Genomic DNA, 24271 nt, shown 5'->3' with positions numbered 1-24271 from the left:
CACACCGCCACCACCACTACCACAACATAAAGTTGTATAATTGTCTCCATGTAGACATTTTAAAATGCACTGTGATTTAAATGGCAGCACGATGACGCCACGTCACGCACATATGACGTCACGCTGGATGCCAATAGCGTCCCCTGGCGGCTGCTGCTGCTCACTGACGTCACTTCAGCTTGTCATTTTTTTTTCAGCCCCGGAGAGGTCCGCACCTTGCATGGTAGCGAGCACCGTGTGCTGTGCCGTGGTGAATCCGAGGTAGGCGGCCGCGCTTTTGTGGAAGACACCGCCGACCGCGATCAGTAGCTTGCTAGCGTTCTGTGACATGAGAGCTCGCGCTGCGCCGCCAAATGATGCTCATCACAGGAAAATGATCCGCAATGGCGTCTCTTGTTTGAGCTTGTTCGTGCCGAGTGTTTGCTCCAGCGGTGTGAAGAGGTGTCCTCGTTCGATTCTGTTACAGATTGTCGCCATAGTCATTCTCGTTAGTGAAACTATTCAGAGTAAGATTGAAAAACCGTTTGCTTCCACGAAATAAAAGGAAAACACTTAAAAAAAAGAAACGAAAAACTGAAACTACACTTTGCGTTCGTAAAACCGCCGAAAATTGAAAACGTCCTTTGTTTTGGCCTATGTCGATTAATATCATACCTGAGTTTTCCAGGTTAATTTGAAATGTATTTATTTAGTTATTGCTGCACATCCGTACAAAGAAGGAAAGTCAAACAGTCGTTTGAGATTTACTTTGTTTACTTGACTCTCTGACACAATGCTTCGTGACCGTTTTTTTAAATCTTGCACTTGACAAATAAGACCTGTCTTTAAAAAAACTCCAACAAAAAAAAATTAAACATGTAAAAACTAGACGGAAACCAAGCATTTCAGAAAACAACAGTGAACGTGCTTGCCGATAAAACTGAATTGAAAAATGGAAAAAGTCAACACAAAACAAGACCCAACTATAATGGAAAAATCCTCAAACTATCAGTGCACAAATAGAAACATAAAACCATTCACATCATCATAAGTGCGGACCGCAGCCATGCTGTCCTCATGAAAGTCCAAAAAGGGAACGACTTTGCGATCAGTGCCTGAATGCAAATTTATGTGCGCTTGATCAAGAGTACCGGTACTTATCCAACAATCACACGGAGTTAAGATGATTTATGTATTTATTTTCAAAACCAAACGCTCAGTTGCTGACCTTTTGACCTTTGCTTGTGTCTGTAGACAGGACCCATGCCCTCCCTGTCAGAACAGCTGCAGGAGGCGCGTAGCCAGGCAGAAGTATGTCTCTACTCTGGCGGCAGAGTGGTGGAAGTGCGGGCCGGTGTGATGGTGATGGCTCAGCTTCCTTTACCGCCGTGCTCCAAGTACCACCACATTGCCGCAGAAACCATGGTGATCGAAAACAGCTTTGGCAGCAACAGAAAAGAGGTGAACGGCATTTGATTCTTATTTTTGCTGATATGACCATGACCTCGGCACTGTGAGCCTGCCAATACTTTTTAATATTTGGGATTTGTATTATTTTTGCCCGGAATCTGAAAACGGAAAAAGGGGAACCTATATGGAATTACATTGTTGCAGTAAAATCTCAGCCCTCTTCTGTTTGCTTCTGTCAGACGCTCACATCACTGCAGCGCTTATCGACAGCTCTGAACATCTTGGAGAAGTATGGCTGTAATCTGACCAATCCCAACAGACCAAAGTACTGGAGAACTGTCAAGCACAACAATCCGGTCTTCAGGGCCACCGTTGATGCGATCCAGGTAACGAGTATCCGTGTCGAAATCCAAAGAATGACAGACCGGGGGAGCGAGATATTCAGGGCCTACCAGGTCGCAAATTTGCGTTATTTCTAACATCAACGTGTCCCGCTGAACCTTTGATGGTCTTGCCTGTCTTCTTCCAGGGAGGGAGGGCCGTGCTTTGTCTCTACGGTTACTCCAATCAGCAGCCGGATGGGCTCAGCTTCCCCGACGACGTCGCCGATCCCGATGTTGGCAAAGTTGCAGCAATAACTCTGGAGGTGATGAGCCTCAGGATGGAGCTGGAAATGCTCATCAAGGTGCGACTCCTGTTCATGGAGGGAATCCGTGCCCCCTGGACTTGCGGTGGAAGTGTCGATCAGGCGGTTAACGTAATCATGGGGCCTAAGATCTCGATTAAAAATTATAAAAAAAATTTTTGCGTGCACCGGATCGCTTCGCAACCCAGTCGAAGTGGACTTCAAGAAAATTGTGTTGGAGGTTGTAAGGTGTTTGATATTTGTTGAGACATTCATGATTTCTTCTCCCAGGAGACTCATCCTCATCCGGAATTCTACGAGAGAATCATTCCTACTCTAAGACACAAGGTGAGCACCAGCCACGATGACACGTGCCTAGACAAAAGACTGTTGGAAATCAATGAATTGCCCTTGGTTGAAGTTGTAAATATGGCTCTGCCCTTCCGATGGGGTTTGGGCCTGCAGAGAAGGCTTTGAAGGACCCGATGGCATGCCTCGCAATTTTATCATTCAATAAGTGGCGCATCCTGGCTCAAAGATCTGTCTTGGATGTTTTTTTTTTTTCCTTTCAATAGCTGATCCATCATATTTGTACGCACGGTCTGAGCCGGCTCCAAATTAGTTTGCAGAGTACAACCACATTATTGAGCAAAGTCACCGATTTGTGCGTGAAACGCGCGTATGCAAATTTGAAGCACGGATTTGTGCGGTTGGTGAACGAGGCCCGTTGCGATGAAAGCAAGTGGCGGCACATTTTTCCAAAGGTGGCCCTGGAGAAGAGGAATGAAGTAGAGGAGAAGTGAAGGGAATGTACGGGCTACTGTACAGGGAGAAGAGAGCGAGGGCGTGGCCAACTTTCAAGCGGCGATGGGCGACTTCCAAGGGGCGACGTACCGCGTGATCGGCACTGCCCGCTCGATCCCGCTTTGAAATATGTCACGCTGTCTCCCTTTTTAGGACGTGGGTCTGAACACAGACAGCGTGGCCGGCCGTTCCTCTTTCAGCCGCGTCAGTCAGTCCGAGTCTCCGGCCTTCCCTCTCCATCATCGCTCCCTGACGGAGAGCGGCCACGCTCGCTCCTTCTCCTCCGACCGTCCAAGTCTTCAGCCCGTTCCGCTCCTGTTCCCAACCTTCAAGAAACACCCAGGTCAGTAGATATACTAAGTCGCGGCTTGTGGCCACCGTCGCCCAGGTGACCCGCATGAGAATAACTCCACGGTCATCCACCCATTCATCCGCGAAGCGGGCCAAGAAGAAAGGCATCCGGAAACGGCTCATGTTATTGCAGGATGCGCAACTTTTCACCTTCTTGTTGTTCTTATTTTTGTTGAAAGAAAAAAAAAAAAAACAAGGTGCAAACATTTGCTGAAAGAAAAAAAAATAAGGTGCAAACATTTGCTCTTGAAACTGACTCAATTGACCTGAAAAAAATATTGAATAAAATGTATTGAAGAAAAAAAAAAGAAATGACCTTGATGACGATGCCTTTCAGAGAACTGCGCCGTCTGCGGAATATTCCGCATGGCCGTCCACTGCCGGACTTGCCTCCAAGGCATGTGTTGCGAGTGTGACCGAGTGTACCATTCCTGTCCTGAAAGGGCCAAGCACCGGCGAACTGCCGTCCCATCGACGACCTCTTTTGCCCCGACGTCTAAAAGTGGGAGGAGTCAAAGGTTAGACTGCATATATTTCGCAAGGCGGCGTATGTGACGCGCGTTGTTGGCTCCGTCTTGACACCTTGGCGGTTTTGTCTCTAATGTGACATCGCCACAAGAGTTGCTTTGAAGCCACAAGCCCAAAGGGGCTGCGTCAGCGCTGCTGGCCCACACAGACATTTGCTGGTGCTCATCTTTGACTGAAATTCCGACCTTGAGTTGAGAGGAGTATTCTTTCGTGCCCCCCCCCACCCCCCTCTGAGTTTCTGGTTGGTTTAACTGTGCCTTCCGTTTTCAGTCCTTCCACCTGGCGTTGCCTTCACTGCACCACCGTCAACTCATCCCAGCTCGCGCTGTGCGAGGATTGTGAGCGCCCTCGCTCGGAGTCACTCGGCTCCGCTGCCGATCAATCGCCGCCGGCTACCATGACAGGTCTGTTCCATCGATCGGTGCCTCCCTCAAGCTCTGTGATCTGATCGTTTTCAACCTGCTGTTCATTTTACTTTTTTATTTTTTGGGGGGGGGACGCGTTGGAAAAAACTGAGGGGTGTCCAATCACGTTATTTTCTCTGTCCAGAACTGAGGAAAAAAAGAAAAAATAATAATTCCATGGGCGGCCCGGTAGTCCAGTGGTTAGCACGTCGGCTTCACAGTGCAGAGGTACCGGGTTCGATTCCAGCTCCGGCCTCCCTGTGTGGAGTTTGCATGTTCTCCCCGGGCCTGCGTGGGTTTTCTCCGGGTGCTCCCGTTTCCTCCCACATTCCAAAAATATGCGTGGCAGGCTGATTGAACACTCTGAATTGTCCCTAGGTGTGAGTGTGAGCGTGGATGGTTGTTCGTCTCTGTGTGCCCTGCGATTGGCTGGCAACCGATTCAGGGTGTCCCCCGCCTACTGCCCGGAGACAGCTGGGATAGGCTCCAGCGCGCCCCCCGCGACCCTAGTGAGGATCAAGTGGCTCGGAAGATGAATGAATGAATGAATAATAATTCCATGTTGTTTAAAAAAAAAAAAAAAAAGAGAGAGAGAGAGAAAAAAGAGATGTGCCGGTACATAATACAATCCAGCCACTCTGTAAAAAAACAAAACCAAAATAAAAAAAGTCAACTACATCATTAAAAGCCACAAACTGATCTGGGCTCAACATTGACAAGCTTTGTTTATGTTGACAAGCTTCCCTCGTCAATGTGACCGCGAACCACAGAGGAGCGCTAAGAAATAGGCCACTCCCCATTTTACCGCGCCGATATTTTCCCAAGCGATTCCGACTCGAGCGTCGCTTGGAATTGCTCAACTTGAATCTTGGAAAGCAGAGCCGCTTTCACTCTTTTTTCAACACAGAGTGGGAGTGCAAGAGCTGCACGGTGGTCAATGCAGCCGGCAGCATTCTGTGCCAGGTGTGCGAAAGACCTCGCTTGGCGACGCGACCTCCGCTTCCTCCGTCGCACCCGCCCGTCACGCCACCCAGACCGCCGGCGCCTGTACTGGGCATGCCCGGGGACCCAGACAGCCAGGTGAGGTGCTGATTTGGCTCCGCGCACATTAGGAGAGAAAACTTCACATACATGCAAATGCGACTCCAGATTTGCTTGAAGCTGTGATTGGTTGTCAGTCTGTGTGCGCCCTGGCCACCAATTCAGGGTGTCCCCCCCCCACCCCCCGCCGCCCAAAGACGGCCGGAAGAGTCTCCAGCGGATTCGAAAAAAAAATGGATGGATGAATGTTTTGGAAGCTTTTGATTCTTATATGATTGCGCAATAGTTTGATGCTAAGTTTTGCGGGTGTGCCCCCCCCCCCTCATCCCCCCTTCCTTTTTATCATCATCCACCTTTCTGGCTAGTGGGTGTGTCAGTTCTGCACGTACCTCAACTACTCACCTGCCACAGTCTGCGAGATGTGTGACCTGGCCCGTCCGGAGCCCGCACCTCTGCCCTCAAAGCTCCGCCCCCCCTCCCCGGTCCGACGGGTCCCCGCCCTGCCGGTCCGAGGCAAAGGAGCGACGCAACGAGACCCAAACTCCTGCAGGCAGCGGCGAATGAAGGAGGACGGGCTGAAGCTCATCCGGCTGATTCGAGCAAGTCCCCGGTCGCGGCCGACATGCTTTCACGCGCTTGTCTTCTCGTGTCGATCATTTGATCCTCGGGTCTGTGTCAGGATGGAGAGAAGAACGGCGTCAGCCCGGAGGAGGTGTACACGTGCGTGAGGGTCGCCAAAGATTCCGCCGTTCTGCCTTGCAAATGGTTGAAGTCGGAGCTGCCTCGGCAATTGGACGAGATCAGCTCGTTGTCGGCCACGCTCGCCCTTCCGTCCGTACGTAAACGCAAGCCCGCACTCGTTGTTATTTTAACGATCGGTGTCTGCCTGAATTGATATGTCGTGACCTGGCTCGTGACCTTTTCTCATGACGGAGCGTACAAACACTCCCTTCCGTCCAAGGTTTCAATCTTCCTTTCCAAATTGTCAAATAACAGGCGGCAGTGTGTCTACTCGTGAGGGTTCAATCTTTCTCGCTGCGATGTCGTTAGGTACCATGTGCTCGGGTCCCTTGACCCCAGCTTGACCCCTGATTCTCTGCGCTTCTAATGTGTGCAAAATGTTCTGAACACAAGCACTTTGAGATCAATCAAACATGAAACAAGATGAAACTTTAAAACATGACAACATTTTATGTTTCTATTCTCACAATAGAATTCTCACACACACACACACACACACACACACACACACAAAGCCTCCTTTGAATTGGCTGTACTCTCAACACAGAACAGGTGGTATGAGGCCCCCGCAGAGGATTCCGGAAAAGCAAAAGTTGCAGTCCAACTTTCCAGAGCGGAAGCCAAGCAGGCTTGGCTGACAACGGGAGGCGATTCCGAGAGGGCCGCCAGACAAGCTCTGCGAGAGCGACTTGCAAAAGTAACTCCCAATCGTCCACCGCGCCGGCGATCGCCGCAAACCTTGCCCAAGTGCGAGCGGCGTTGACGGCCGTTGTCACGTCTCTGCCCAGGTCAAGATGCTGCGTTCGTCGGGCTTCGACGACGAGGCGCATTGTCATGAGGTTTTGAGGCAAAGCGGGGGGGAGGTGAGAGGGGCGCTGGCTTTCCTGCAGCGCCCCCTTCTGCAACCCTTTCATGAACGCATTTGGAGGGACGAGCCCGAGCCAGCGCTGGACATCCGTCACCCCGACAAACAGGTGAGCTCAAGCGCCGCTCCGAGTCGCCGGCACCTGTGTGTCGGGAGACCTCAAAGCCCGTTCCCAATCGAGAGGAAAAAGGTTTGGCGGATGACCGTGACGGAGCAGAAAGACAGACGTTCAGAAGAAGGGGCCCGTGCGCCCTTCCGCCATTTTTTCCTTCCTTGAATGGCCACGTGGCAACCAGGAAGTGGCCCGCGACTTGGATCATGCCGGATCCAATCGGATGGCTTCCGCGGGCTTTTTGCCTTTCACGGGCGAGCACAGGGGGGGAGGCAACCGGGGATCCCCGAGAGCCGTCTCCTGCCTGTTTTCGATCCCTGCCTGTTTCCAAGGAGGGGGGAGGCCTCGAAAGCAGGCAGCACAGGGCTCTCCGAGAAGCCCCCCCCCCTCAGTTCCTCAGGATTTGTCTCGCGTTTGTGGATCTTTTGGCTTTCAGCGTATATGTCGGAGATTACTGGCGGTGTACGATCTACCCAGCTGGGGCCGCTGTGAGCTGGCGCTCTCGCTTCTTCGGGAGCACAATGCCCCCTACTGCCTGGAGGATGTCGTACAGGCCGTGCGGGAGTCTCATGACAGGGAGTTCATCAAAAGAGTCCTGGCCAAAGAGTGTCCCATCTGCCTTTCTGTTTTCCCCCATAGTAAGGTAACGGCGTCGGTTCTCCTCATCCTTTTCTTGCGGTCTGTTGCCGGCGCCCGTGTTGGGCTCAATCCGAGCGGGTCCGTGGTGTGGTGTGGGCTTTTTCAGATGCAGTCGCTGACGTCGTGCCAGTGTTCCGTGTGTTGCGGTTGTTTCCAGCAGCACTTCACCATCGCCGTCAGGGACAAGCATATCAGAGACATGGTGTGTCCGGTCTGCTGGGAGCCCGACATCAATGACCCCGAGGACCTCAACAGCTACTTCTCCACCTTGGACATCCAGGTAGATGATCAACACCGCACGATTGTATTTGCGTCTCCGATTGGCTGTCTGGCATTGAACGGGAAGCTGTAGGAAAAGCCTGCTCCCAAACAGCGTCCTGCTAAAGCGCTGGTGTCCAAACTATGGCCTGGGGGCCCATTTGCAGCCCACTGTCCGTTTTTCAAGGGCCCGTGACGTGACTGTTTCCCACTCCAAAAATCCAAACTGATTCTCCACTGGTTTGAGCATGTTTGAAACAAGTTTAAAAGTGGCCCTTACATCCTTCCGTCATTCTCTCGGCCACTCGTGTTGGAGGAACCACCCGATTCAATCGACGGGCTACACCGGGATTAGCTACGTGTGGCTATTTGAACATTCTCGAGTGTGGCGCAGTCCACGTTCATATATGAGGGGATCACGCAGCTGTTGACATCAATGTGTATTTCAGCTGCGAGAATGTCTGGAAGCCGACGTGTACGAGCTCTTCCATAAGAAGCTGACCGAGCAGGCCCTCATAAAGGACCCCAAGTTCCTGTGGTGTTGCCATGTCAGTTCTCCGGAGCGTCACGAGGCCCTTCGCGACTGCACGTCGCCTGAACGCAAAGCATTCTCGCCCTCCTTTCCTCTCCTTTCCTTTCCAGTGTTCGTATGGCTTTATCTATGACGGAGACCAGCTTAAAGTCACGTGTTTCCAGTGTCGCAACAGTTTTTGCGCTCAATGCAAAAAGCCTGTAAGTATGAAATAGCAGCTCGGCACCTTTGGAACACGAAACTTTATTCGACGTTGTGCCCAAAACTGCCGTAACCACACAGCACTTTTGATCAATTTGTTTTCAAAACGTTGGGTTGTTCAGAACATTTCTTACATCCCATGTAGGTATTTTGTTGTTGTTGTAAATGACCAAAACGGACAACAACAATGCCGGCAATCTTTTTTGCACATATGGAAAACAGGATTTCCAAAATTAGCCTCATTTAAATGACTTAAATAATGTTGTCAATGTAATTTGGGGTTAGCAGAAACGGATCCGAAGGGCCGAAGAACAGCTTCGGCCATTTCAGCCCTCGCTTTCCTCCACTGGTTTGCCATTCAGACAAAAGAACCTCCTCAAGCTTGTGATGTGGTTATTATTATTTTTTTTTATATTTTTATGTCTGCAGTGGGAATCTCAGCATGCCGGTTTGTCCTGTGAGCAATACCAGTCCTGGAAGAGAGAGAACGATCCCGAGTATCAGAAACAGGGCCTGGCTGGCTACTTGCGAGACAACGGCATTAGTGCGTGTATCACACACACACACACACACACACACACACACACACAAAGACACTAACTTGAATCATCCTGGTCACTGGATATTTGTACAACGCTGTCTTGATTTCTTTGTTCATTTATTTATCCATGTATTATTTTGTTTATTTCAAGTTCGATGTATTGTTCAATCAAAACGAGGTATTTTGTGACGAATATTTGACACGCCTCTCTTTCAGCCTGTCCCAACTGTCGCTTCCAGTATGCGCTGTCGAAAGGAGGCTGCATGCACTTCTGCTGCTCTCAGTGCCGCTACCAGTTCTGCAGCGGGTGCAACAAGCCGTTCCATACGGTACGTTTGCAAACCCCTCCGCTCGCCATCCAGTTCCAAGTACCAGAAGTACCAACTCTCGAGCCTCGCATCTCCTTTCCCCAGCTCATGTGAATTCCCACACGTACTTTTGTCTTTCTCCTGCCAAGACCTGCGCCGTGGATGAGTGCACTGTGTCCGGGCTGCACGCTCATCACCCCCGGGACTGCCTCTTCTATTTGAGAGACTGGGAACCTTCGAGACTGCAGGCTTTATTGGAGGTACGCGAGTCGGGGTCTTTAAACTCGGAAAGACGACTGCTCTTGCCTGATTGGATGCCGGCATCGTCGTCAAGTATCGCAGCGCGTGCAAACAAAAATACGTTTGACGCGATGGCGGTTTCGCGTCGCGGTGAGTGGATGAATGAGTCAAATTGCCACCTGTGGCAAAATCACCCTCGATAGAAATTTCACAAATGCTTTGACGTGTTCTTTGGAGGCGCGCAAACGGGAACGCGGGGAGAAGAAACGCAAAACTTAGTCATTGCTTTGAAAAAAAAAAAGAAAAAAGAAAAACCACAACTTATATTGACTGCCAAAGAGTAAATGTAAAATATTTCAGCCTTCTCCTGCAATAAACGAGTTTAAAGAAAATTTAAACCATTCATTCATTCATTCATTCATCTTCCGAGCCGCTTGATCCTCACTCGGGTCGCGGGGGGTGCTGGAGCCCATCCCAGCTGTCTCCGGGCAGTAGGCGGGGGTACACCCTGAATCGGTTGCCAGCCAATCGCAGGGCACACAGAAACGAACAACCATTCGCACACACACTCACACCTAGGGACAATTTAGAGTGTTCAATCAGCCTGCCATGCATGATTTTGGAATGTGGGAGGAAACCGGAGCACCCGGAGAAAACCCACGCAGGCCCGGGGAGAACATGCAAACTCCACACAGGGAGGCCGGAGCTGGAATCGAACCCGGTACCTCTGCACTGTGAAGCCGACGTGCTAACCACTGGACTACCGGGCCGCCAAAATTTAAACCACAATTTATTTAAAAAAAAAAAATTGAAGTATTCAAATAGTTGCTCCTATTAATGAGTGATTGACAACTTTTTTTTTTTTTCTCGTTGAATGGTAGAACAATGATGTTGCCTACAATACTGAGCCCCCTCCCGGAACGCAGACAGGTAGGTGACCCGACTCCACGAAACACCACCGAGAAGATATTTCAAAGACACTTTTATTGGCACAATTTGAAGGCTTTGAGTTGTTGTTGTCGTTTGTTGCTAATCCAGATCACAAATCAGTGCGGGGAACGTACGTGTGCGCCAGGCATTGGGAAAAAATTGGCCGGGTGCATGACTGCGATTCAGTCGCGTTCCTCCCCCTGATTTGCACGTTGACTCATTAGAAGAGATTTTTTTTTTTTTAACTTTTGGTCGCAACAACGTCACTTATCTCTTGGACCATCACGGGCGGTCATGGATTGCCGCCATTGCAATCCACTCCCTTGGTGTGTCTCCTTCTGTTCTCTCTCCAAGGGCTGTGTGGAGTCATCGAGCAGAAGGATGATGGAGGCCAGCAGCCCGACTCAGCTTGTGGAGCGCAGACCCAAACTGGACATGCTGGACTCTGCGAGTATGACAGACGCCCCCCCCTTTTTTTCTTTTTAAAATGGCTTCCCTCTAACTTTGACGCTCCTATCCAGGAAGCATTATCGAGAGTACCTGGTCAGCTTGATCAACAGCAACTCCATCGACCCGGCCCGACTCTACAGCACCAACGAACTGCTGCTGGCCTGCCGCAGGTACAAGGTGGACGACGCCCGCAGGGATACGGAGGACGCATTCAACCACTACAGCAGGCTGCTTGAAGTGAGTGCGCCGGTCGCAGTCGGGAATTTGCGGGTCGCCGTCTCCGTTTGCATCCACCGACATATATTTCTGTTTCGTTGTTCATCCGCAGAAACTAATGGATGAAGTGCCGCTGGGTGACAAGGTCCCGCGCAAGAAATAACCGGTGCCCGACGCTCCCTGTACACATCACTTAAGATATTTTGGGGGGATACGACCAAAGCGGAATTTTCATTTAAGCCGAGAGGATGGCAAATATTTTGAAAGGAAATTTCATATCGTCACCCTGTTAAAGTCGTTTTGACATGACAACATTTAAAAAATATTTTTTTTTGCCTTAATAAACATCTCTTTTGGAAGCGGGTCAACCTCGGCTAAAATCGGCTGAATCCTAAATTAAACCGATCATTTCATTTTACCTCTTAAATGAAATGATTCATCCATTATTTGAGCTGCTTCTCCAACAGGAGCGTTCTATCGTGGAACCAAATGGTGAGTAAGTCCAAATAGCGGACAGCTATCTCTCACCAACGCCATTTGGGGGGGGCTTTTGAGAAAAGGAAAAAAAAACTTTATTTATTTATTAATGACAAGGTGGGGGGGGGGGGGGGTCCGCTCATGGCGCAGATTGACGCACCGCCAGTATGCGCGGGGTCCAGTGTATATCGTTGGTTTATCAACCTCAACTGACTGAGAGCAACGTTGACGAGGTCTGAACACAATCCCAACAAATCCGAATCTTTTTTATTGGGCAAGTATTTAGAACGCACAAGAATTTGTCTCCGGGTTACTCTCGCACCATCAATAAGAAGCAATTACGATAAACAAGGACAAGTATGGAAAGACGTAACGAAAGGGGACCATTGTGCGGTAGTACCACCCAATGACAGGCTGTCAGACAACGTCTCAAGCAGAGCTAAAGTGATCGATCATCAAACACACGCAACAGAATCCTGAACGGCACACCAAAAATGCTCATCGTGTACGGTCTGAGATTCTTTTCATGGACCTGCTTTATAAAAAGGGCCTGGAGATAACTTGTGCTCAGTAATGAATTTGGATCTCAAATCAACACAGCCGTTCCCCGGAACCACAAAGAGATTAGCCCGACCGAAACCAGAGCGTGACGGTCGTTTTCTAAGGGAGAAAAATCACTCGTGCGCGTCGGCAACAGAGACTCTCCCCGCTTTGCTTTGTCAGCCACGTGGTACATATGAAGTGATCAATAAAGTCCATTTTAAATACCGTATCTCGTTTTTTTGTGAGAGCTGGCGCTGCGACGCGGCCTTATGGATTGGCCTCCCCACCGGGCACATTTCAACCCCACCTAGCTGCAATTCAATACTTTACATAAAACAGCGAAAAACAGCATAAGCCCGAGTGGCCTATTCATTTACGGTCCTTGACCAACTGCTCGATGTAAATGGTCTCTCTCCTTATTTCTGGAACTTTGTACGAGCACCATTCAGTTTTTAATGTTCCGAACAGGCCAATCTGCAAACTTAAGCTGAGCTCGACAGAAGCTCTATCTTATGGAAATGACAGTTTTCAAGCTCACAATTGCTATTAACGTGCTCATTTGAGCGGCGGGGCGCATACCGAGATCCTGTGATTTCATTGCCATGGTTACAGCATTTCCACTGGTCCCCCTCCCCATTATTTCATTCTGTAACAAAGCTTCAGTAAGCACACAAACTGGAAGGGAGGGGGCATGATGATGTCATCCTTTCTGGTCATTGCCATTGAAGAAGCTGGTGTGCAGCCTTCCTCCTCTTCATCCGTCATCACCTCATCTTCACCTTCCTCGGCCTTGCGGGGGTCCGTCTGCTTATTAGGACGAGTCGCCGAAGCGCAACTTGAGCTTCCAGGCACAAAACGGCCTGAAATGTCAGCGGAGGTCCACTAAAGAAACCCACCCAAAATGCGCTATGAACCAAGATGTAAGAAGTCCGGTCTTTCGTTTTTTATTCATTTTTTTTTATTCTCGTGGATGATGACCTCCCGGCAGTGTAGCGGGGCTGCCGCTGCCCGGAGAGGAGGAGGAGGAGGTGGAGGAGGTGGGGGGCAGAAGAGGAAGAGACGCGTAGAAGGGTGTCGACGGTGAGCGGAGGCAGGGGTGGAGGAGAGGCACAGAAGGTGGGCGAAAATATCCATGAGGCTTTTGATGAGCTCGCAATAATGGCCGCTAAATCAGACGGGGTCCTGAAGATGAAGAAGAGCGACGTGGCCTTCACGCCCCTGCAGAACTCGGAGCACTCCGGCTCGGTGCAAGGGCTCCACCCGAGCGGCCAACACGACTCGGCGGGCGCCGGGGACGCCGACTTCGCCAACGGGGAGTCGCGATGCTGCGGCGCCGGCGGAGGCTCCGACTCGGCGTGTCTGCGCTTGGGCAGGGAGCAGCAGCAGCAACAGCAGCAGCTCAAGTACACGCTGTGGGACTGCCTGTGGATCGTAGCCGCAATAGCCGTGTTTGTGGCCGACGTGGGCACCGACGTGTGGCTGTCAGTCGACTATTACCTCCACCGAGACTACTGGTGGTTCGGCCTGACACTCTTCTTCGTCGTGCTGGGTTCCTTCTCGGTGCAGCTCTTTAGCTTCCGATGGTTCGTTCACGACTTCAGCGCGGAGGACGCGGCGGAAGCCGCCGCCGCCGATTGCTCGCACATGGACGGCAAAAAGCTACTGAGCGGCTCGGCCTCACACGGCGACGTGAGCGCTCAGCTTCCTCCGACCACGCCGCAGAGGCAGGCGTCGACCGCCAGTAAAAACACTCCGACCAACAGCACCGGCAGCGCCGCCGCGGGCAGACGGACTCGGAAACGCTCGGCCTCCTACTCCGCGTGGATGTGGTTCTCTCAGTCCCTCATTCACATCTTCCAGCTGGGCCAGATATGGAGGTAGGATGGCCGTGCGGGTGTCCGCTTGTGCGGAATGAACACATGGCCGTCGCGCAGCCTGCGCGCGCGGTCACTTTGGAATCACAATGCGCGTTATCTTCGCTCGCCAGTCGGCACGCGGCTGCCATCTTTGCCCTCGACTCCACCGCACGGCAAACGCCATATCGTGGCACGCTTTCACTCCATCCTTTTCGAGAACGGTGCCGTACGTCCGTTCCACTCTCGGCTCAAACGCAGGAGTTTATTCTCTTACACAACTCATGGCAGGTAGTGAACCTTGCTGAACACCTTTCGACTGATCGTGATGATTTTAACGGTGCCAGTTGTTAGACACGCCCACATTTAAACAAACGTCAAGCGAGGAGTCATTTTAGAAAATCCCAAATGAATTTTTTTCCGGTCAAAGAAATTTAACAAAACACATCAATTAAAAATCACTTCTATTTCGTTGATTTCACAAAGTCATCGTTTTCTCCGATGTGGTATCCTGACAGCGATTAACCCGGAACTGTGACGTCACTTCAAGACAACAATTGTCAAAGATCGACTCGGAAAGCGACGTTTCAAGTTTAGCTGAGGGGGTCCGGCTGCTTGAAGAGTTGGAGGAAGAGGAGGTTGTTGGCACGACGTGTCTTGGCCCCATAGCCAGGTGCTCAGGATGTGGACATGGAGTGGAGATGCGACCCGTCGGGATCGGAAGAACGTAAACTCGATAGGCTGCGGTTATGTGTGTAGTGTTATCGTTTGCCGTTTTGTCAATTGCGCACGGATTACCAATTTGGCCCACGCATTCCCGCTATCACTGACAGCACACGTCATCCTGGGTTTAGTGTCCTACATTGTCATAACGAAGGCAGTTCTGTTGCGTCGTCGGACACTCTGCACATCCTATCGGAAGCATTGTTGGTTCCGAAACTTTGACAGAGGATTCCATCCGTGCACTCACATCGTTTGAATGCTTTTGTACTGGATTCCATCCATGTACACGTATAATACATTGAATCGAATGTTTTCATCAACGACGGCCCGCGTTATTCGTTGATTATCACACCTAGCCGTTTTGCAAATTTGGTGGAAAAAAAAACGAGGTCTTCGAAGCGCTTTGAACGAAAAACGCTCGTCGACATCGGCGAAAAATTCCTTGCGAGAACGAAACGCGCCCTTTTGTTTTTTCTTTTGGGCACTCAAACTACCGTCGGCCTGAATGTGAATGATGCATCTGCGCGGCAACAAAGGCCAAGCAGCAAGACTCAACCATGTAGCGCAATGACTGACTAGCGACTCGGCATTCTGGAAATGACGTCCTTCGCCGGAGATTGGCCGACAGAAGCGTTTTTGTTGTTGAGCGCCTTGTTATGAATCGAACCATGAACCTGGGTGGGTTGCGTTCATAAAAAAACAATAAAATGTGCTTGAAATAGAGGTCGGCAAGTACAACGGTAAGAACCGAACCAGCCCTATGGAATCAGCATGCAAGCGACGACTGCTAAACATGGGAACGATAATCAACACGCAATCAATTCGGCAGAAGAAGGAAAGACTAAAGTGATCAAGTGTGTGTATCCTGAATAGTTAGTCATCATGAAAAGGATCATAGCGAATAGAAAACGTAGCTTGTGATTTCTCAGGTCACAAAAACTGTCTCGTGTGAGTCATGACATTTTTGAAGATTGGCCGTCACGATCCCGACTGTCTAATGGCCTGTCCAGTGTGCTACATTTGTCCAAATTCACCGACAGTATTTGCAAGATGTTGCACGCATAAACTTAAACGAGGCACTCGGCCCATTTGGTGAAAGCGCAACCCGGCGACATCTCCCGTGTGCATTTTCAGTGTGCGCGGAGCCACATATGCACTCCTAATCCTGCTTTGTTGTCATACTAAGTTTGGGTTGTCACGGTGATTTAAGGAGCGGGTGGGACCGCCGTTCAACGGCAGCGGCGCTGAGGTTCTCGCCATCAGGAAACCCCAGCCGCTCTAAATATTTCACCGTATGTGCATGTTGGAGCCTTGTGTGTGCGTGCAACGTGTGCAAGGTGTATCCACCTCTTGCATGATTCATAGCCGTCTTGCACGGACGGACGCGTCTCTCTGACCACGAGACACGGCAGGGACGAAGGAGCGCCGGGCATATATTCAATTGATTTCAGCGTTTTGTTTTTTTTTCGTTTGATTGTCTTGGTGCTTTCTACTCTCTTTGTTGTGAATCTATCGTTTGTTGTTGGAATTTGTTTGGCTCCGTGCGCAGCACTTTGTATAAAGCGGCGGTTGTTTTCAAGGGCTCTCCAGGCGCACTCGAGTTGAGTTGAATAATCCGAGATGTCTTCATAACACGCCTGTCTCTTCAGTGAAGGAAGATGAAGAATGAAGTCGAAGAAAAAAAAAACCCTTGTTTGTCTCACAATGGAGATGTTGGCATCCGCAGAAAAACGGGACAAAGACTCAGAAGGCAGTTCATGACTCATGGCTAGGAACACGGTGGGCGGGGCCGATATGGGTCATGTCGGGATTCATTTCTGGTAGTCACCGATTCTGCTCCTAAGCTTTACGGACAGAATTGCGAGACACGGCCGAGGTGTTGAGGGCGACCGCTTTGGTGACGTTGGTTGTTCGAAGTTATCGTCGGAAGCGGATCTCTGAGAGTGAACGACGGTTAGTTGCTCCGCGAGCAGACTCAAGCTCCCTTCCCGCCAATTCAGACTTTTATTGTAACATACAAGGAAAACAGGGCGGCCCAGTAGTCCGGTGGTTAGCACGTCGGCTTCACAGTGCAGAGGTACCGGGTTCGATTCCAGCTCCGGCCTCCCTGTGTGGAGTTTGCATGTTCTCCCCGGGCCTGCGTGGGTTTTCTCCGGGTGCTCCGGTTTCCTCCCACATTCCAAAAACATGCGTGGCAGGCTGATTGAACACTCTAAATTGTCCATTGGTGCGAGTGTGGCTGGTTGTTCGTCTCTGTGTGCCCTGCGATTGGCTGACAAGCGGTTCAGGGTGTCCCCCGCCTACTGCCCGAAGACAGTTGGGATAGGCTCCAGCAACCCCCGCGACCCTAGTGAGGATCGAGCGGCTCGGAAGATGAATGAATGAATGAAAGGAAAACATTGGCCCCGATATTTGCATACCGCACCCCCGGTCCGGCCCCTCGATAGTGATTGGTTATCTGTTTTAAACATTGAACCACCAGTACTTTGGCGCCTTTTCTGTCTGGTCTACATTGAATCAACATGTTGCAGACTTTGCGGATGGCCAATGTCGCGTGGGCGCAACGGGTGTTCTCAACTCATCTTTTGTTGTTCAACCGCTGTTCCCGAATGATTCATTTCCCTTTTGTAACCGAGTTTCGCCCTCTCCCCCGTGATCGACCACCTGTATTGACGTGCTAATTGTGCTAAACTTCAACAGCACTCCGGCTTTGTGCGCAGGAATTTGGGGGTGCTGGATACGCACCCAAACGTTTAGATGTGCCCAGATTAAATGCAACTTTAAACATGATACAATTTTGCTCAGAGATTCCTCTCGCATCGGTGTAGGCCCACGACCGTTTGCTGCCGCCGTGCTTCATCAAGCCTCGATCTTCAACTCTCACAGTCCGCAGTTGAAAAATGTCAGGGCAGCGTGTCCTCCCGGGCCCAAGAGCTGGCGTTCAAACATCTTTGGGTCATGCTCACGAGTCAACGAAGAACGGAGCTCAAAAGGCGGAAACGTGCGGCTGCCGCCGTGATGAGGATGCCGGATCGCCGTGTTCTTGAGTTGTGGTGTTCTCTGCAGTAGGCAAGATTTGAGCAATTTGCATCAAGACCGGCTTGTTCTTGGCCTGCGTACGAAGATTTCAAATTTCAAATAGATTGACCCATCCGATTGCAGCGTGATCGATGACAGCTGCTCCGCGAGCGAGTGCGCGCTGAATGGATGAAGTGTGGTTGCCATGGTAATAGCCACTGTCCCGTTGCGGCTGAACGTAGCGCCGGGCCCAAATGGAAATGAGATGTCTCTTTCCTCTTCGCTGGATGTGACAAGCAGTCAGAACTGGGACAGCTTCGGTTACATTGCGAACGCCGCCGCTGTGGCGGGGTCAGCGAGTCGCCTCGGTCTCTCTGCAGACGCAAAAGGGACAAGTGGGGGCAAAGGACATGCCGTGGCTTTGATAGCCTCGCCACGGCCGGATGTAACGTTCGCCGAAAATATTTATTGACAACCGCACTTCACTTCATGGCCCGTTCGCTGACGCCTAAAGAACTAAGAGCACGAATGGAAGCGTACCGAGACGATTGTATGAGAAGTATGCAGGCCACCAAAAACAAACAAACAAAAAACCTTTAAAAGCAACTACGACGTTCATTGCAGCATTCGGTCTCCCGCATTTCCGAACAGACCAAATCATCATCATGCCGTGTGTGGAGCCGGCTTGTTTTCCCGTCGTGTCATTCCAGAAGGCGCTTGACGGTTTCATTTCAACAGACTTCGGCCGTTTTGTTGAACAAGCTTCAAGGTGCATTCGATATGCTGATCGTCAACGTTTGTATTATGGACCCTGGAGCACGTTGCAGTGGCCCTCGCTTTTGTTGGAACTTATCTAATCAATAAATACGTAACGCGGCAGAAACTCGCCTTTTGGTTCGCGGGGATGAACGTACGGCGGAGTCGCTTCGGGCCGACGGCATTGACTCCGGCCTCATCTCATTGCTCCAATTGCGCAGTCCTCGCTCTGCGTGCCTCCGTTTACATGTTCGCACCTGCCGCCGGAAATTCCATCCAGGAGAGGGGAGATGCGGGAGGAGGTAGAAATGTTTTGTGGGCATTTGCCCGATGAAAGTGACCATAGTAGTCGTCCTTTGAAGGAGCCGTCTGCTCAAGACGATACCAAGTGCGTGAAATGATGGTCTTGACCACTTTGGGATTGTTTTCTTCCAGGTACCTCCATACCATTTATCTGGGCGTTCGGAGTCGCCAGAGTGCCGAGACGGACCGCTGGCGTTACCACTGGCGGATGATTTATGAGTTTGCGGACGTGAGCATGCTGCATCTGCTCGCCACCTTTCTGGAGAGCGCGCCGCAGTTGGTGCTGCAATTGTGCATCATCATACAGACGCACAAACTTCAGGCTGTGCAAGGTAACACATTTTTTAAAAAGTGCTTGAAAGCTTGCACGCTAGCTCTTGTGTACAGCACTCTGCCAGAGACTCACAAAAAGTTTGGGATATTCGGCTTTGAGATGACATTTCCGAGGCGTGTTTGTGTGTCAGGTATGACGGCGGCGGCCTCCCTGGTCTCCCTGGCCTGGGCCCTGGCCTCCTACCAGAAGGCCCTGCGAGAGTCTCGGGAGGACAAGAAGCCCGTCGCCTACCTGGCTGTCATCATCCAGTTCTGCTGGCACTTCTTCACCATCGCGGCCAGGGTCATCACCTTTGCCCTCTTTGCGTCCGTGTTCCAGCTCTACTTTGGCATCTTCATCGTGCTGCACTGGTGCATCATGACCTTCTGGATTGTCCACTGCGAGACGGACTTCTGCATCAGCAAGTGGGAAGAAATTGTGTTTGACATGGTGGTGGGCATCATCTACATCTTTTCCTGGTTCAATGTAAAGGAGGGGCGGACAAGGTGAGAAAGAGGCCCGGCCGATTTTGTTTCGTCCATTAGCGGGAGCGCTTCTTCCTCACGAGGGTGGCGGGCGTGCCGCAGCCTGTCTTGGGACATTGCATCCCGAAGCCGGGTCTAGGCAGGGGCAAGAGGGGGCCTGCCCCCACCCCACCTCCAAATATATGCCTCTGTCTCGCTTGCCCCCTCAAATATAAACTCGAGCAAGTTGTTTCTCGACTGCGCGGCGAGCGGAGACCCGACTTTCAATCGCCCTTCAGTACGCATACGAGCCTGTGCCGGCTTTCCAATAGCGGTTTACGGCGCTAAACTGCAAATGGGAAGCCAACGAGTGTTGTTGAACTCGCTCGGAGTGCTTTGCGTGGTGGCATGTACTTAACGTAAAAAAAAAAAAAAAAAAAACAAGACTTCGAAGATCTTTTTCTTGAAAATCTTTATTTGTTCAGTCGGCAACAACAACAACAAGAACCGGAACCATATCATTGAATTACGCAGCACAGGGAGAGAGCGCCGCCCAAATGTGCTTTCGTCTACCAACAATAAGCACAATCAAGTAAGTGTGCTGAGCATTTGAGAGCAAGGCACACTTTACATTTAGTGTACCCGCGTCCAAGTGTGTAAAAGTGTCACTGAGGTCAAAGTTGATGGAGCACAATGGCTCCCGGAGATTTGGGGCCGCTGTATCAGGGATGCATACGCCTCTACCGAACCGGTCGCCGACCAATCGCAAGGACACACGTAGACCGACAACCATTCACGCTCGCGTTTGTACCTCGGGACGATTTGGACTGTTTCGGTAACCCCCGAGTACCCGGAGAAAAGCCGCTAAGGCGCATTTGGCTTCTCATTTAATGGGGATATTTGTTTGTTTACCTTTGTGTTGTTGCGCAGGTGTCGCCTTTTCATCTACTACCTGGTGATCCTGCTGGAGAATACGGCTCTCAGCGCATTGTGGTACATCTACCGCTCACCTCAGCCCACCGACTCCTTCGCTGTGCCGGCGCTCTGCGTCATCTTCAGTAGTTTCCTCACCGGGGTGGTTTTCCTGCTCATGTACTACGCTTTTTTCCATCCAAACGGCCCGCGTTTCGGACACTCGTCCAGCTGCCAGCGCCTCGACCTGGACGCCGGCGCTCAGTTCTCCACGCTGCCCTCCGAGGGCGGGACGAATTCCCTGCGCTCCAACCGGGGAGCCGCCGCCTCCGCCGCCACGTTGGAGCGCGACGCCGGCAAATACGCGGAGCGGGATGGCTGCGCGCCGGTGTTTCAGGTCCGGCCCGCCGTGCCGTCCACGCCGTCGTCTCGCGCGGCCCGCCTCGAGGAGACGGTGGTCAAGATCGATCTGTGCCGAAACCGCTACCCGGCCTGGGAGCGCCACGTCCTGGACCGGAGTATCCGCAAGGCGCTTTTGGCCATCGACTGCTCGCCGACTCCTCCGCGGCTGCAGTATAAAGATGACGCCCTGGTGCAAGAGAGGTTGGAGTACGAAACCACGTTATAGTGCTCCCGAAGCTCCGCTTGGCCAAACCGATGGGGGGTGACCGCATCTTGCCGCCCGTCTCGTCCCCCCCCATCCCCCTTCTTTCTCTGCCCGCTCTGTGACCTCCCGGCGTTTGTTTGATTTGGATTGGATTTTCTTGACTTGGGCTCGTCAGGGAATGCCATCGGAAGAGTCCATCTCAACGCAGCGTCGAAAAGCTCAAAAGAGGCGAGTGCGGCTGTTTGATCCCAGGTTGGCTTGGGGGTGAGGTCACCTACTCGAGTCATCAGATGTCGCAGGCGTATCCTGAAATCACACTTGAATTTCTGAGCAACACTCGGTTCGGAAAACGAGTGACGGCACGGGAGTCTCTCCGTCGACTCGAAGACAACGGATAACGCGCAGCGGTTCTTCCCAGTGGCCTGGCTGGCGAAGAACAAAAAGCGACACAACTAACGGAGCCCATCTCCTCTCTCCAACTCACCGCTTGCCATGAAAGAAAAAAAGCAAAAAACAAACCGCATCCCCCCCCCCCCCCCCCCCCCCGGCAGCTCAATAACAGCCCCCTTCCACTTAGCTGACACTCGTTGATGTCGTGAAGTAGAACGGAATGGAAACGACCGGTGCGGACAGTCCAAAGGAAAGGCCAAATCGAAGCAAGTGGGATTTACAAAACTACTCGGGCATTTTCTCACTTTTTCGCGAGAGTCTTGTTCTGGATGTGAAGTATCGTGCTAAAGTCTTCGATCACTCACTGTGAGAGATGTCGTTTTGGCACATATGATATGCTGGAGTACAAGGGGGGGGGGGGGTCCAAACTTTTTCGTTTGAGGATGAAAAGGCCATTTTTCAAATTTTTCAACCCGCAAAAGCAATCGTGGATTCTTGGTCTGATCCAATCCATTTCTTCAGCTTTCTGTTAAGGGCGTTACGGCAGATAATCTCCCGCTTTCGGCACCCCCCCCCCAAAAAAGACCACACCGGAGTCAGGTGACCATTTTTCAAACGGTTACTCGAGGATCGTTCATGTGATGCCTTCACCCATCGGCCATTGAGCACAAAGTCTTGAGTCTTTTCTTCCCAACTCTGTTTCGTCTTGGAAAAATCTGAACTTTTTGGTGGATATGACAAATTGACGTTTGAAAATGTTACGATCTGCCTTTTAAAAGGCCATGCATCCATTGTACCCGTCAAGTATGAATCAACCGGGAGAAGAGAAATTGACTTTGTTTTCAACTTCAAAGTTAGAATTTTTGATATCATTGGCAGTCTTTGTTTTTGTTGCTAAAGCGATGAGACAAAGACAGGTGAGCGTGTGAAATGAGCACAATGGTTCATTTTTTTTCCATTTCAGAAGCTCATTTTCGTCTCTCTTTTCGGGGAATCGGAAACCGTCCGTTTGCCGCAGCGTGTCGCCGTGACGTGTCGGCCAGACACCGGTCGCAGGCGTGTGATTTGTCAGCGTAGCGTAGACCTCCTCTCTTGACACGGCATCAAGGCCTGCTCAAACCATCATGAAGGGGAACCGCCGTCTGAGTTTGGATGAGCGGCAACACCAAGTTGAGATCATTCAAAAAACACAAATGATGATGGAAATTAATTTCTTTATCCCGTCCCACACTTGTATGAGCGTCTGTTCAAGTCTCCGCGTAGACAAATGACACCGCATATCCTGAATATGGCAGGTGATCAATTTCGAGCTTAACTGTAAATAAACATATGCAAAATGTACATGTTGAATTAAAAATAGAACATTTTTCCTCTCGAGTTCTGACTGTGAAGAGTGTCGTTTGAGGTTGGACGCCAATAGGATGGCTGTGACTATGACAATACAAAGTACTTCAGAGAATATGTGTGGTGTATGTGGTGTATTTTCCAAAAAAAGAGACTTCTGTTTCAGAAAAAAAGGGCAGTTGCATTGTGTCCCAAATGCTAAAATGTTTGTGGGGGGAAATGAAATGTGTTCAATGGATGAAGAATACTTTTTTTTAAATCCACAATGACAAAGATTTTTTTTTAATTGTATATGTGGAGTTTCTTTTTTTGGGGTTTTTTGATTTGAATCCCATGCAATGCAAACTACCAAAATTCATTTAATAAAGTACACTGTGGTCATGTTGTTGGTCATTTTGGCTTATATACTGTAGATGCTATTCTGCATTCCTGTTTTACAAAGTGAGGTTTTTCCCCTTAACTGTATCACACCTTTATAATGATGAACATTTTCACTGAAAGTACATAATAATACATGTTTTTGCTCAAGGGTATGTGAAACCAAAGCTGCGATCCTATGAATGAGTATAACGTGTCGAATTGAGGGGTGACACAGCACAATATACAAAGAGATAATGGCAATAGGAGTACAATATGACGTAAAACAATGGAACTCTCTCGTCAATACAAACGCAGACTATGTGGTAGCCACGTAAGCGCGTGGCAGAGACAAATCCCCAAGTCCTTCATTAAAAATAAAATAAAATAAAAGTACAAGTTAGGCAGGAAACCAGACAAGAACTGTAAATCTGTTTATTATTTTGGTAATGTCCCAATTGCATAGCCATTCTAACCTGCTGTTATACCACCCGTCCACAAGGTGTCGCGGGAGCTCGAAGGTTGATTTGCTACACGAGTAAGCCTGTAACGCGTTCTTGGTGCTGCTGGAGTAAAACTACTTTCAAATTCATAGACGGACTGGTTTCTTCATATCAAAACTACAAGAACCTTCATGCCTCGGATTCTCATGAAGTGACAAAAACATCGATGAATTCACACGTCAACTATAATTTCGTAATGGGTCAGGATGCATTTCAAGCACCACAATTATGATGAGAATGATTATGACAAGTAATATGAACCATGACTTCAAATTTAGGATCAGCATTCACTCCGACACAACCCTTGAAAATAGATGTTCTGTTTCCAAACTTGATATATAAATGGACGCTAAAGTGGCTGTATATTTATTATAATGCGAGTGGCACACATATCTAATCACAGACATGAGAAAACATCAAAAGGCAACCCGAACCATATCATTAACAAAAAAAAAGCTTTTACTTTATTAAGTATTAATAAGTCAAATTTATGATCTCGACGATGGAGGCGTATTCGACGTCTGGTGACAAGC

General features: G+C 50.2%; 2 protein-coding genes across 5 annotated transcripts; both read left to right on the top strand.

Annotated features, from left to right (window-relative positions):
• Positions 1-114: 114 nt before the first annotated feature.
• LOC127616242 (E3 ubiquitin-protein ligase RNF31) lies at positions 115-12424 on the top strand. 4 transcript variants are annotated; one of them, XM_052087723.1, is made up of 24 exons: positions 115-261; positions 1234-1440; positions 1629-1775; positions 1919-2074; positions 2306-2362; positions 2972-3161; positions 3507-3687; positions 3968-4101; positions 5009-5181; positions 5508-5741; positions 5822-5977; positions 6431-6580; positions 6672-6857; positions 7297-7503; positions 7606-7779; positions 8207-8305; positions 8400-8489; positions 8920-9034; positions 9248-9360; positions 9489-9599; positions 10461-10509; positions 10864-10960; positions 11031-11196; positions 11288-12424. In XM_052087723.1, the coding sequence occupies exons 2-24, from the start codon at positions 1243-1245 to the stop codon at positions 11336-11338; spliced, it is 3234 nt and encodes a 1077-aa protein (XP_051943683.1). In that variant the 5' UTR covers positions 115-261; positions 1234-1242; the 3' UTR covers positions 11339-12424. The 4 variants fall into 4 exon arrangements, 3 of the variants coding, with proteins under 3 accessions (XP_051943683.1, XP_051943682.1, XP_051943684.1); XM_052087722.1 differs by having other exon boundaries at positions 11031-12424; XR_007967063.1 differs by lacking the exons at positions 11031-11196; positions 11288-12424 and having other exon boundaries at positions 9271-9360; positions 10864-10959.
• xkr4 (XK related 4) lies at positions 12335-23262 on the top strand. Its single transcript, XM_052087748.1, has 4 exons — positions 12335-14072; positions 18981-19180; positions 19313-19667; positions 20556-23262. The coding sequence occupies exons 1-4, from the start codon at positions 13354-13356 to the stop codon at positions 21163-21165; spliced, it is 1884 nt and encodes a 627-aa protein (XP_051943708.1). The 5' UTR covers positions 12335-13353; the 3' UTR covers positions 21166-23262.
• Positions 23263-24271: the final 1009 nt, after the last annotated feature.

The sequence above is a fragment of the Hippocampus zosterae genome, chromosome 15, assembly GCF_025434085.1.
Source record: "Hippocampus zosterae strain Florida chromosome 15, ASM2543408v3, whole genome shotgun sequence".
NCBI classification, from domain to species: domain Eukaryota; kingdom Metazoa; phylum Chordata; class Actinopteri; order Syngnathiformes; family Syngnathidae; genus Hippocampus; species Hippocampus zosterae.
The sequence above is the reverse complement of the archived record's forward strand: the minus strand, read 5'-3'. Positions and strand labels throughout refer to the sequence as shown.